This window comes from Muscardinus avellanarius, assembly GCF_963383645.1.
Source record: "Muscardinus avellanarius genome assembly, chromosome: 14".
Classification (NCBI taxonomy): domain Eukaryota; kingdom Metazoa; phylum Chordata; class Mammalia; order Rodentia; family Gliridae; genus Muscardinus; species Muscardinus avellanarius.
The window spans coordinates 30,550,462-30,563,917 of NC_137800.1; the positions used below are offsets into that span (position 1 = coordinate 30,550,462).

Below are 13,456 nucleotides of genomic sequence, written 5' to 3' on the forward strand. Positions count from 1 at the left end.
CAAGTTCCCAAATGTATTTTATGTTCTTGTAATTATTTTAAAACATATGGCAATAAAAAGTTATGTCTCTTCTGTGTATTTTTATATATTTTACCATTACAGGTTCAAATAGTACTCACCATTTGAAATCATTTGTTTCTTCACTTCCAAATAAAATTATTATTCAATAAACGAATATAAGCCTATTATAAAATATGTACACATATTTCATTTCCTAAGCATGTTTAGTTTATTTAATATTCCAATTATTTATACAGTTTTACTATAAATTTTAACTGCTGAATTTATTACTTATTGCCTGAAACTGAAATCAATTGTCCAAACTGCAAATGGAAACTTAACGAAATAACTTAATTTAGTTTTTAATGCATAACTTTTACGATAGAGAATAATATAGTGGTCGAAACATGCTACCTAGTGGAATTTTAATTAGTTCACAAAGGAATTTTCATATCTACACATGCCAATGCTTTAATTTTTAGACATAATTACCTCTATCAAAAATTTACAAAAAACAAAACAAAACATGAATGTGTTGAGGCCCCAACATATAACACTTGAAACTTAAAAAAGAAAGTAAAATAATAGAAAAATGAGGTGTTTGTCAGTCAGAGCCCTCACATACACATGAATTCACCTTAGACAGTTCAAAATAGACTGGAAAGAGATTACTTATAGATTTTATGACAAAGTTGAGGAAACAAACAAGGAATAGTGAAGTACTTGAACTACCCAAAGCAGGAAGCTGTCATAAGAGATTGGGCTGAAGGGACAAGAGAAAGAAGTAGTGCTACTAAATTCCAACATGAAAAAGAATACTGGAGGCCTGTAGTCATCCAGGAAATAGAAGTAGTGAGGTATGTATATATGCATGTGGTAGGGGTGGGAGGGGTGGCCCATAAGACTATTGCGACTTGGCAAGTCCAATTCTCTAGAGGTATTCAGGCCTGCTAAAGAATTGAGACACTCATTGTGGCTCAAGTCCAGAGACAGTCTAGAGGCAAAACAATGCTGTCATTGGAGTCTCAGGCATTCTACTGGCAAAATCCCCTTGTGCTTGGGGAAGGGCAGCCCTTTTATCTGTGCAGTCATTCAGCCAACTGAATAAAGCCCACCTATATAATGGAAGGTAATCTTCTTCACTCAAAGTCTACCTATGTACATGCAAATTTCATCAAAAAACACTTCCATGAAAACGTACAGGATAATGTTTAGCCAAATCAGGGCAGTGTGTGCCCCAAGGAGCGATATTCTTGGAGGAGCACAGCAATTGTCAGATGTTTGACAGTTAAGTGAGGAAGAAGTGACCCAGTCTCAGTTAACATTGGATAAGTAGAACCAAACCTTGAGTTATAGAGCATAGGACTGTGGCAGAGCCCTTTCCTACTATGGGCTCTACTTGTACCTGTCATTCATACAAACAATTTGTATGTACACTAGTGGATAATTGAGCACGTGCAAAAAAAAATCTCCAAACACCAAAAAAAAAAAAAAACCCAAACTTCTTTATACATACATCTATCTTACTAAAGCATTTAGGAAACCTAATAGTTTTTGCTCATTACATCCAGTCAGCATGAGATTTTAACATGTTAATCTCACATGATGGTCTGTGGATTATCAAGATGAGCCAGACAATATTATTAGACAAAGACAGCTGATAAAGTCCAGAGGCAAGGCACTGTGTCCTTTTGTTCTTACAAATTGTAATTGAGAATGGTGCACTTGCCTCGGAATCAGTACAATAGTATAACCCATTCGATTTTTTTTTCTTGTGGTATTAGGGGTGAAAACCAGGGCATTCTATCTCCGAGCTGCACCCCCAGCCCTAGTTTTTTATTCTTTATTTTGGAACAGGGTTTCACTGAGTTGCAAAGGGCCTCACTAAGTAGCTGAGGCTGTACTTGAACCACAATCCTTCTGTCTCAGCCTCCCAAATGCTGGAATTACAAGTGTGCGCCACCACACCGGGCTTTAAACCATGCTATTTTGAGTTGTACTAATTCTAACATAAAATGGGTTTAATTATTCTTGTTTTATAGATTATGCTATTACACGAAGAAAGGTAAAATTAAAGTCCTCTACTCAAGGAAGAACACAGCTAATGAGCACCACATTTAGGGAGAAAGTCAGAATATCTTAGACTAAAGGCAAAGTTTTCCCATGCACCCAATTCAGATCCTTTAAACAAGCTATCACTTTTGCTACTGCAGCTTCCCAGTTAATTATGGTGTGATTGCATGCCTTAGGTTTTCAGTGTATTCATCCAATATTTCTCTTGCCCCATTTGATATACAATCATTGTTAAAGAATTATGCAAGTATGTTTAGGCTCTCTCAGATGTAAATTTCATTTTAATTCATTTAACTTTTAAAGGGCATTTGTCTCTTCTAATATTCAGTCATTGGATTTAAGTATGCAAGCAATGGCATTGATCTTTGCCAATGTTTTCATAGCATGCATTATTTTATATTTGTAGTTTTATTTATTTTATAAGTTCATACTATTTTTGTCTGTTTTAAGCTGTGTGTGTGTGTGTGTGTGTGTGTGTGTGTATGTGTGTGTGTGTGTGCTCAACTCATCTCTATTACTAAATAGGCTAAATATTCCCTAGAAAAGGAAATGCTAGAACAATGTCAGATATCATGTCTACCTTGTCTTTCTCATGAGCAACTGATCCATGCTACTAACTCAGTCTGTACTGATAGCCCAGGAATTTCTCTTTTAAGTGAACATCAGCAACCAACTTCCCCAGACACTACTCTAAGACACACTATCTTCTAAGTTCAATAATAACTAATAGATCTGCACAAATCTCTGCACATGCAAAGAACACATAAACACCTCTTCCTGGTTTGATTCATATGAGGGAATCCAAGCTAGAAAAATAGCAATTCACAAGTTTATGAAACATTGTCCCCTGATCACATTTAGTTTCTGTGTGTTCACCCAGAACCCTTCTGATATGTGGGGTCCCGAGGAATGCCACTAATAATTCTGTTGTACTCCCTTGCTAATGGACAACAATGATTTGTTTCATTCAAAATTAAATCAAAACTTTCTTTACATTAAATTTAAAAATTTTCACAATTTCTTCTTTCTATAAAATTCTGATGGTGATTATTAACTGAAACCATCAAAATATATTCTGATAATGAATAGTTGATCCATTCAGTTTGTTCACAGTTCTTCACTAAGCATGTATTATGTTACTAGGTAACACTGAGTAAACAAAAGAGATTAAAATGCTCACAAAACTTATAATACAGATGGGTAAAACAGACTACTAAGAAAATAAGTACAATACACATATATATTAAAGAGTAACATATCCTATGAATACAAATAAGGCAAGAGATTGGGGTTGGGAAAGGTCTTGCAAAATTAAATAAAATAGTCACATGAGACCACAATAAGATGTCATCTTAGTAGAAACTAAGAGGTGAGTTGTTCCAGTCAGCACTCACTGCTATGACTCAAAATACTTGATGTTCCTAATTAGAGAATGGAAAATATATTTGCTTACAGTTCTGGTGATTTAAGAAGTTTCAGTTCACGTTAGGCCATGTGTGTAGAGCACAGGCTGTGACAGTGGAAAGCAGAGAGGGTATAGTAGAAGGTCTGTGCTCTCACATCACAGAGCCTAGTAGCAGAGAGAAAACAAGAGAAGACAAATATATAATCACCAAGGCCACACCACCAGGGACCTCTATTTAGCAACAAACTTCACCACCAAAATTTCTGCTCTGTCTACCTATCCTACCTCTAACATGAGCACTTTGTGAGGTCTGGGGGGCATTCTAAATCTAAACCACAAAATGAATGAATGATACATTCGAGTGTAGGGAGAATATCTGAGATGTAGGGAACAGCTAGAATAGCAAACCTGTGAGAGAAGCATGCCTGTGTAGTTCAGAATGGCAAGAAATCTATTCACTGGGGATATGGAGAGATAAAAGAGAAAGGTATCTATAGGACATGAGATTAGAAAGGAAAAGGATATAGGTAGGGATGGAACACATCTTCATCAACAGATGGGAAATGATACAAGTCCCTGGATAAAAGCAGTAAATAGCATAAAACAAGCACTGGTTTAGAAACTATTCTTGACATTACATGGAACCTAAGAGAATATCCATCCTTTCTCTTCAAAAAATAGTATATTGTGGGCAGCCTTTAGTGCCTGACTCTAGGCATTTCTTTAACAAAATTAATGATTGACTAATTTATTATGATTAAATAAAAATAAAAATTTAAATAAGAATATGAATATTCTTTCATATTCAAATTATACCAAGGTTTAAGAGTTCAGTAGAAATATTTGCATCCCACCGTGAAAATTAGGTGCATGTTAGTTGAAGATCAAACTTCTATTACGATACTATTTCAAATCTTCTTTATGATAGGCAAGTACTCTACAAGCACTCTACCACTTAATTACATTCTCCATTCTCCAGCTCATTGAAATTTAAATAAAAACTTAAGCAACTTCCCAGTAATATCAGGTTACCTCCTTGTAACTTGTCTTCCTCCCCCTCCTCTTCTTCCTCTTCCTCCTCCTCATTCTTTCTCCTCTCCCCTTTTCTCTCCTCCTCCTCCTCCTCCTCCTCCTCCTCCTCCTCCTCCTCCTCCTCCTCCTCCTCCTCCTCCTTCTTCTTCTTCTTCTTCTTCTTCTTCTTCTTCTTCTTCTCCCCCCCCTCTCTTTCTTTTCTTTTTTGGTGCTGGGGATAGAACCCAGTTTCTAGTTCCAAACTACACCCACAGCCCTATTTTATTTTTTATTTAGGAACAGGGATTGCTAAGTTGCTGAGCTTCTCTAAGTTACTGAGACCAGCTTTGAACCTGTTATCCTCCTGTCTCTGCTTCTATAGTACTTAGATTACAGGTATGCAACAACATGCCTGGATGTAACCATCTTTTTAATATAATTTAATAGAATAAGGATTCTTTATTATACATTATATGAGCCCCCAAAGTTATGAAGCTTGTGCAGGAAAGAACTGCCTTAACCAGATAATTTCCACTAAGAAATTAACAAAACAAGTCACTACTAAAACCACATGTATCGAGTTTGAATCGCGGTGCGACGAAGGAGTAGGTGGTGGGATCTCGCTGTGGGTCCGACTAGCCCTCTCTCACCCTTTCTCTGCCTTGCTTGTCTGAGCTTCAGCAGAATTCGAAATGGCTGGCGGTAAGGCTGGGAAGGACTTCGGAAAGGCCAAGACAAAGGCGGTTTCCCGCTCACAGAGAGCCGGCTTGCAGTTCCCTGTGGGCCGTATTCATCGACACCTGAAATCTAGGACAACCAGCCATGGACGTGTGGGCGCGACAGCCGCTGTGTATAGCGCAGCCATCCTGGAGTACCTCACCGCAGAGGTACTTGAGCTGGCAGGAAATGCATCAAAAGACCTAAAGGTAAAGCGCATTACCCCTCGTCACTTGCAACTTGCTATTCGTGGAGATGAAGAATTGGATTCTCTGATCAAGGCTACAATTGCTGGTGGTAGTGTCATCCCACACATCCACAAATCTCTGATTGGGAAGAAAGGACAACAGAAGACTGTCTAAAGGATGCCTGGATTCCTTATTATCTCAGGATTCTAAATACTCTGTCCAGTGTTGGTGATTCCAGTGGACTGTATCTCTGTGAAAAACACAATTTTGCCTTTTTGTAATTCTATTTGAGCAAGTTGGAAGTTTAATTAGCTTTCCAACCAACCAAATTTCTGCATTCGAGTCTTAACCATATTTAAGTGTTACTGTGGCATCAAAGAAGCTATTGATTCTGAAGTAGTGGGTTTTGACTGAGTTGACTGTTTTTAAAAAACTGTTTGGATTTTAATTGTGATGCAGAAGTTATAGTAACAAACATTTGGTTTTGTACAGACATTATTTCCACTCTGGTTGATAAATTCAATAAAGGTCATATCCCAAACTAAAAAAAAATAAAAAATAAAAAAATAAAACCACATGTATCATTAACATTAATAGATTTGCAATACTGTCATGACAATGAAAAATATATACAATTAATATATTGCACATAGAAATTTAAGTTTAAATTTTTTCAATGTTGGTTTATGATTTCAAAAAAGTTTTAAAATTAAATAAGCTGAGTTACACTAAAGCAGTTAACACTGAATAGCTGGCAGAATAAGATCAATTATTATAGAAGAAAATTAAAACAATGAAAATATGATAAGGCCTATAGACAATGATGCATATTTTAAAGATTAAGTTAAAAATTGGGCAAAACTGGTAAAACTCTAACATTCTTTTTTAAAACTAGCAATTTTTATGATCATGCTAAATGTCAAATATGAATTAAACTATGCTTTTTATTTTATCATGTATTTTATTTGAAAACAAAGGATCTTGAGTATTTTTTAATCAGTGAACATTTCTTTATAAATATGTAACTAGTTATAAAAATATGTTATTTATAAATTTTAGTTTTATTTCTAAAGAATAACATAAAAGTAACTCTTATACTATCATGAAATATTGGTCCTTGTTTTAAATTTAGCTAGTCAAAAAGCTACTTTGCCCCTTTTATTCTCATCCATTAAAATTTTCATATGTTACGGTTTTCAAAATATGTTACAGTTTTGGGAAAACTGTCCCCAGGGAGCCCTGTTAAGGTTCTGGACACAATTTCCCTCAAAACACAAAAAACACTAAACAGAAAAAGAGAAAAACCGCATGTTCTTGTCCTGAGCTAAGGATAAATACACATTAGCCTTTACTCTTGCTGAAGATTTAAAGTTTATTAAAAAGAAATACAGAAGACAGTTAAAGCCCCATGCCATTCAGAAGTGGCCGGGGGGAGGAGAGGGTTGTTTCGAACAAATTCACCAAAGATACAACACATGGACCAGACTTTTATATACACATGACCTCCATCTGGTCATGTAATTAGGGCACAGTAAACTTCCCTGTAAGGCACCTCACCCTGCCAAGGTGTACTTTCCTGCCTAGTATCTTTCACAAAGGTCAATCCCCTCCTCCCAACCTAGGTAGATTATTATGTAGATCTGTCTGTAGAAAGAGGAAATCCCAGCTCCCCTCTCCTATGGACTTGCTAATTACTTTTAGCTAAGTCAATCTAAGTTTCAATAGCTGTTTGCTTCCTGACCAAAACCAAGAACAAGTCTTTCACAGATTTGCCCCTCACCCAATTTTTGAAATATCTTAATAATTAGAGCTTTCTCAAATCTTTCTAGGCCATTCCCAATATTGGTATATCATATATAGTATTTAAATGAGATAAATTACTTAATAAATACTTTCCTGTCTCAAATATTTTAATCATCTTATTTAAAATTAAGAGAACTATTGTGTTTTTTAAACTGCATATTGCTCCTAGACCTCTGATTATCAAGAAAAAAACAAACTTTATTGAAACCTAAAACATATTTTACCAATTATTATATCAATCATTTAACTAAACTACCTAAAACAAGAAAATAATAAGGGGCACGGATGAGACTTATAGACTCTCAAATAACTTGTAGCAAGTTTAAAGCTGGTAAGGAACAAAGTCTTCATTTAAATTCAAATGTTTCTGCTTCTACGGTTCTTATTTCCATAATATTAATACATTGTTAACTGCAAATGCCTTCTCTGGTAATCTACATATGTTTTGTGAAAAAAAGTAAAATATTTAAATCTGTTTTTGCAGGGTTATTAAGTTAACTTTTTATAATTATAATAGTAAAAAGAACAAGATGGAATGAAACGTTACTTTTAGATACTTCACATCAATTATTACCAGCTACAAAATTAGTTACAGGTTTGTAATTGGTTTTCCTCTTTGTAATACAGATACGTAATGATTTTATGTCTAAAATGTCTAGCTAAATCTCAACCAATCCAGTGATAAATAAGTGTTCATAATATATCAATGCTATATTATGATTTTTAAGAAAAATGCTTTTTTCAAGAAATTTAGAATTGTGTTGAAAAATATATTTCTATAAAAATAGGAAACCTAAAATAATGTTAACTAAGATTAAGGAAACTGTAAAGTAATTAATTACTTAATTAATTAATTAGTTTTATGGTAATGGGGATGGAGCCAAGGGGCTTTCTACCCCTGGGCTATACTCCCAGACCTATTTTATATTTCATTTGGAAACAGGGTGTCACTAAGTTGCTGAGAGCCTCACTATGTAGCTGAGGCAGACTTTGAATCTGTCCAATCCTCCTGTCTCAGCTTCCCAAATACTGGGGTTATGAGCATGCACCACCATGCCCAGCTTAAATTTATTTTATTTACCTCAAAAAAACATTTAATTCACTCAAAATTTAACATTTAGTATCATATCGCAGCCTTTCTTTTTGCCAAAAAATAGTAAAATGAGAGTAACAGGTTTGAACTTTGACAAACGATAATCTTTTACAGCAAATTACCCCAAAGGACAAATAATAATTTTTTTAGTTAGGTAACAGTAGCTTGGGTTTGTTTCTTTTCTAAAACAAATATGTTTAGTCATAAGCGGAAAGGTGATTATATCCCACAGAACTATCCATATGTCTATCTGGCATTTATAGGCTTAGAAAAATGAATAAAACAACAAATAAGCTAATGAACAAAATGTGTAGAAAATAAAATTGTAGGATGTTGACAAATGCAAATGTCTACAATCCTGACTAGAAACTGGCGCACAATAAAGCCGTCAAAATTAAATTCCAGAAGCTCAGTACAAAAAGGGCTCAAGATTTGTAAATCTAGGCAGACTTGGTCGTCTCGTTCAGCGAAATTTTACATGTTGGAGACTCTTGTAATAGAGGAACATTCAGCTGTATGCTTTGACATCCAAGTTGGCATCTCTGAACGTCAACCACTAAAAGCCACAGAACAGAAAGAAAGGCTAGAGATCAGTTTTTCTCCATTTTTATGAAATATGCTTAATGGTCTTGATGTGACTCCAGCTCTAAAATGTTACTGGCACAAAATACTACAAATTATCCAGATTTCTTTTGCCAAAGCCACATGAAAACTGAAGCTATTCTCTAGTTTTTTATTTTTTATTTTTTTTAATTTTGTAAATGGTAAGCTTAATGACCCCATCCTCTGCATGACTTTGGCACTGGGATGTTTAGACAAAACAATAATGTAAAAATAACATGATTATTAAGCCACAGGTCTTTGCTGTCTTGGTCAGTATCTTCATTTGTAAAATCTGCTTTTAGAGGAAAACAAATATTGAACTTAAAAAGAAAAACTGACTGAAAATCAGTGGTTTGACCTAAAGTTAAACTTATTTTTCAAATTTTATCATGAACACAATAATACTTCTGTATATTATTTGACATTAGGTATTTAAATTTATGGATAAATTTAATGCCACAAATAGACATCCATAAATTTAAATATTTATCTATAGCTGGGTGTTGTGGCACATTCTTGTAATCCCAGTACTTGGGAGGCTGGGACAGGAGGATTGCAGGTTTGAGGCAAACCTCAGCAACTTAGTGAGACTTTGTTTCAAAATAAAAATAAAGTAGGGATGGGGGTGTAGGTTGGAAGTAAAATGCCCTGTGTTCAATCCCCAGTACCATCATCCCCAGTACCCCATCAATAATCAAAAATTATTGATGGCATAGATTTAACTTGGCCCATTTTGTATTACTATAACAAGACACCTGAGGTTGGGTGCTTGTAAAAAGGTTTATTTGGCTCATGATTTTGGTGGATGAAGGGTCCAGACTGGTGAGGGTTCCTTGGCTATGATAAAAACATGTGTGGGGTCCACAGGATATATAGGTTTGTGGTGAGGATATGATCCCACTCACCAACACAGGTGAAAGTTTAGTTAGGTAAGGATGACTGAACAGGTCATACAACATAGCCACAAATGTGTATATAGTTATATAACCATGACTAGATAATGTACAATACATGTGCATGCGTTGCTTTTTTGCCTGGAATTCTATATACAGGATAGGTCTGTAAAATAAAGCTGCTGTTGTTCTCTTACAGGTGGTGACTCTGCCTGATTTCTTCTCACTGGAAATCTCACTTTCAAAACCTCCCCTTCAACCACAGCTGGGCCCTAACAGAACTCCTGCCAACATGGCAAAGAAGTAAAAAGAAATCTGGCTATACTCAGAATGGACCAAAATATAAGGTGGCCTTATAGCAACCTCCTCTAAAGAGCATTAACCTACTTACAAAAGACCAGACTCATTCTCTGAGAAAGCATTAATCTATTCATAAAGTCAGATCTTCTATGACAACATGACCTTCCACCTTGTAAAGGTTGCACCACATCAGCGTGCCACACTAGAGACCAAGCTTCCAGCACTATAACCTTTGGAGATTTCATAGCACGTTGTTTTGTTTTGTTATGGTACTGAGGAATGAACCTAGGAATATTCTACCTTTGCGCTATACCTCAGGCCCCTCTTATTTTTTATTTATTTATATGTGAAACAGGATCTTGCTAGGTTGCTAGGTTGCTGAGACTGTTCTAGAAACTATGAACCTCCTGTCTCTGCCTCCCAAGCAATGGGATTACAGGCATGTGCCATCATGCCTAAATAATAGTACTTACCATACTGTAGTTAAACTCACTTATCACTTAAACTACTGGAGAGTCACAAGGATTTGTTCAAGGTATGTGAACCATCATTTTCTTTACCTCCTACCAATAAAAATAGATTGCCCACGACTTCTGTTGCATTTTTAATCATTCAGATGTAATATTTACTTCCCTAAGTGCAAATATAATTAACAAGAATGGAAGAAGGAATTTTAAAATGTATTCATAATTAGATATCTGTTGTCAAAATTATAAAGTTCACATATCAACTTACTTTTTTTATTTTTCCTGCATTCCATTTTCACTCCAATAATTGTCAGTTTATCACTAGAAAGAGACCACATACAAACTCTTGTTTTTATAAGCTGGTTAAAGAAACCTGTAAAGAGCATATGCCTTTTCAACAGAGAGATGGAACATTTGATTATATTTCCATAAACTCCCATAAATTCTAGAGAAAAACAGTTGTTTTAGGGCATGTTCATGAATATCCATCAGAATATTTTTCATGCTTTTTAGGGTACTATGATGAATAGATCTGACTTAAACCAAAATCTATAGTTGTTTTTATATCTATAGTTCAGTTTTTATTTTATCTTTATTCAGAATAATAATGGATACAATTAAAAATCTTTATGCATAGCTTATTAACCATAAATTTGGCCTCCCTTTAGAGATTGGCATATACAAAATTCACAGGATAAATAATCTGCTATGAAATGGCTTTTCTTGGGAACACTCAGTGTGTGTGTGAATCATGATAAAGAATTCAACACTAGTGATAACAAATGACATGGGTTGATAATATTCTAGAGAATTTAAAAACTTATCTTTATACATCAAATGTTAAAAAAAAGAAAGCATCCATTATGCATAACAAACACACATATGGTATTTATTCAAATTCTGATTCAATTCAATGGTTTGCTTTTGAGGCTTTGCAATTATAAAAATTCTAGAAGATCACCACTATGACATGCATATCTAATGTAGCTTTAGTTATTGTATTATATACATGGTCTGTGTATATGTTTAAATGAGTTATTTTTTTGTTGTTGTTTTGTTTTTGGTTTTGGTGGTACTGGGGATGGAAAACTTCTACCTCCAGACTACACTCCCAATATTTTATATTTTTATTTTTGAAAACAGGTTCTCTTAAGCCAGCAAGGCTGGCTTCGAACCTGTGTGATCCGCCTGTCTCTGCCTCACAAGCATGGGGATTACAAGCATGCACCACCACGCCCATCTAAATGAGGTTTTGAAAGAGCATTTGTGAATGCTCTTATATTCTTCTAAGTTCTAATATATAAGAATTGTGAACTTAGAAAGCTTTAATAATATGAACCTCTTCATCTTAAAATGTATAACATATGAACCATTCCAGTTCTTCCTTCCATAATCCTTAGAGAATATTCTGTTTTTAAAACATCCATCTGTCTTTTCCCTGTGATATTTATCCTTTGACCTAATATATGCTGTTCTCTGTTGGTTGTATAGGGTACCATTTTGTTTGGACATCACCTGTGATAAGAAATTTCTTAAGTTCTGTTGTCAATTTCAATATTAGTTCTTCTCTAAAACTTTTAGCTTTAACCACCTGAAATTTGATTGCTTGGGAAAAACAAAGTCAGTTGAGAGAAAAAAAAATGTAAATATTCACGGTCAGTTATGACCTTTCACTTCAGCCTATTGCTTTCTGAAGATTAAACCTTTTAATTCACATAATCTACAAACATTTGAACTCAAGAATTATTAATATTCAAACTCATCATCTTTCCAGAAAAAACAGATTTCTCTCCAAAAAAATTTTAGAACAAAATAGACAGCAAAATTTGACCACCTGCCTACAGTTAAAAGATGGTTACCAAGTATTAAACCCTGGAAATATTTTTCTTCATAAATATTTATTATTTGTGCCAGCTTTTCCTTTTTGTAAGTTGCTGATGTTCTGCTCAGGATTTTTTTCAACAATAATAAGTGAAGAAGTTTCTATGTTCCTATTTTGTCTGTCTTTCTCTCATCTTTACCTCTCCCATACATTTTACCTAAACATTAAAGCATGCATGTGGGGGTGGAGTCAAAATGACAACTTAGGGATACAGCACTTCTCAGTAGCTGAAATAAATAAAGTTCAACTACTTAGAAGGCAGTGTCCTAACCAACCAAATAAATATATCCTAGGAACCAAAACAGATCCAGGTACCTCGGCAGAAGGAATCCAGAAACCCTGAACACGAGATCCACTGCCAAACAAAAAAAGAAAAGGAGGAAAGTTCCAGCATCAGACCTGCTGCAGACACAACTGGGGACACCTGCCGGTGCCAGCACAGGCTGCCGGCCCAAACTGCATTCCCTAGTCCTGACTGATACCAACATGGCAAAATAAACCCAGAGACTAAAAACAGTCATAGAGCCTCATCTTAAGCAGCAAGCGGCACCCACACCAGAATCCTGTGTGCTCACCAAAGACTGAACCACAGTAGGACACCTGGATCAAAGAAGCCAGGTATCTGAGTGCGCCCAGAGAAGCTGTAGGTATTAGCATGCGTCCCAGGTCCGGCACTGGCCCTGGGCATCTGTCCCCCACCCCAGAACCCAGCGCTGTCCTGTGCACCCTGCCTGTTTCCCAGGACCCCTGCTAGTTGCCTGTGCCTGTGCCACCCCCACCCCTAACCTCTGCGCTCACCTTGTGCGCCTAGACTCCACGTTACGCCAGAGCCCAGGCACTTACCTTGGGGGCCCTGTCTGCTTCCCAGGTGGCTAAAGCTCTGTGTGCCCATGAGATATCCTCCAGCCCCCAGCTCACTCACCGGGTTCACCACCCATGTGTATGCCCGCTGCACGCCCTGGACCCTAGTGCTACTGTCGTGCACCCTGTGCACCCTGCTGGAACCAGAGACCAGTGCTGG

The 13,456-nt window shown here is 36.0% G+C and overlaps 1 protein-coding gene across 1 annotated transcript; it reads left to right on the forward strand.

Annotated features, from left to right (window-relative positions):
- Window positions 1-5,181: 5,181 nt before the first annotated feature.
- LOC308272953 (histone H2A.Z-like) lies at window positions 5,182-5,568 on the forward strand (the record flags this gene model as incomplete). The annotated part of the gene is made up of 1 exon (XM_080710000.1): window positions 5,182-5,568. One exon carries the CDS (start codon window positions 5,182-5,184, stop codon window positions 5,566-5,568), a length of 387 nt encoding a protein of 128 aa, XP_080566126.1.
- Between the last annotated feature and the right edge of the window lie 7,888 nt (window positions 5,569-13,456).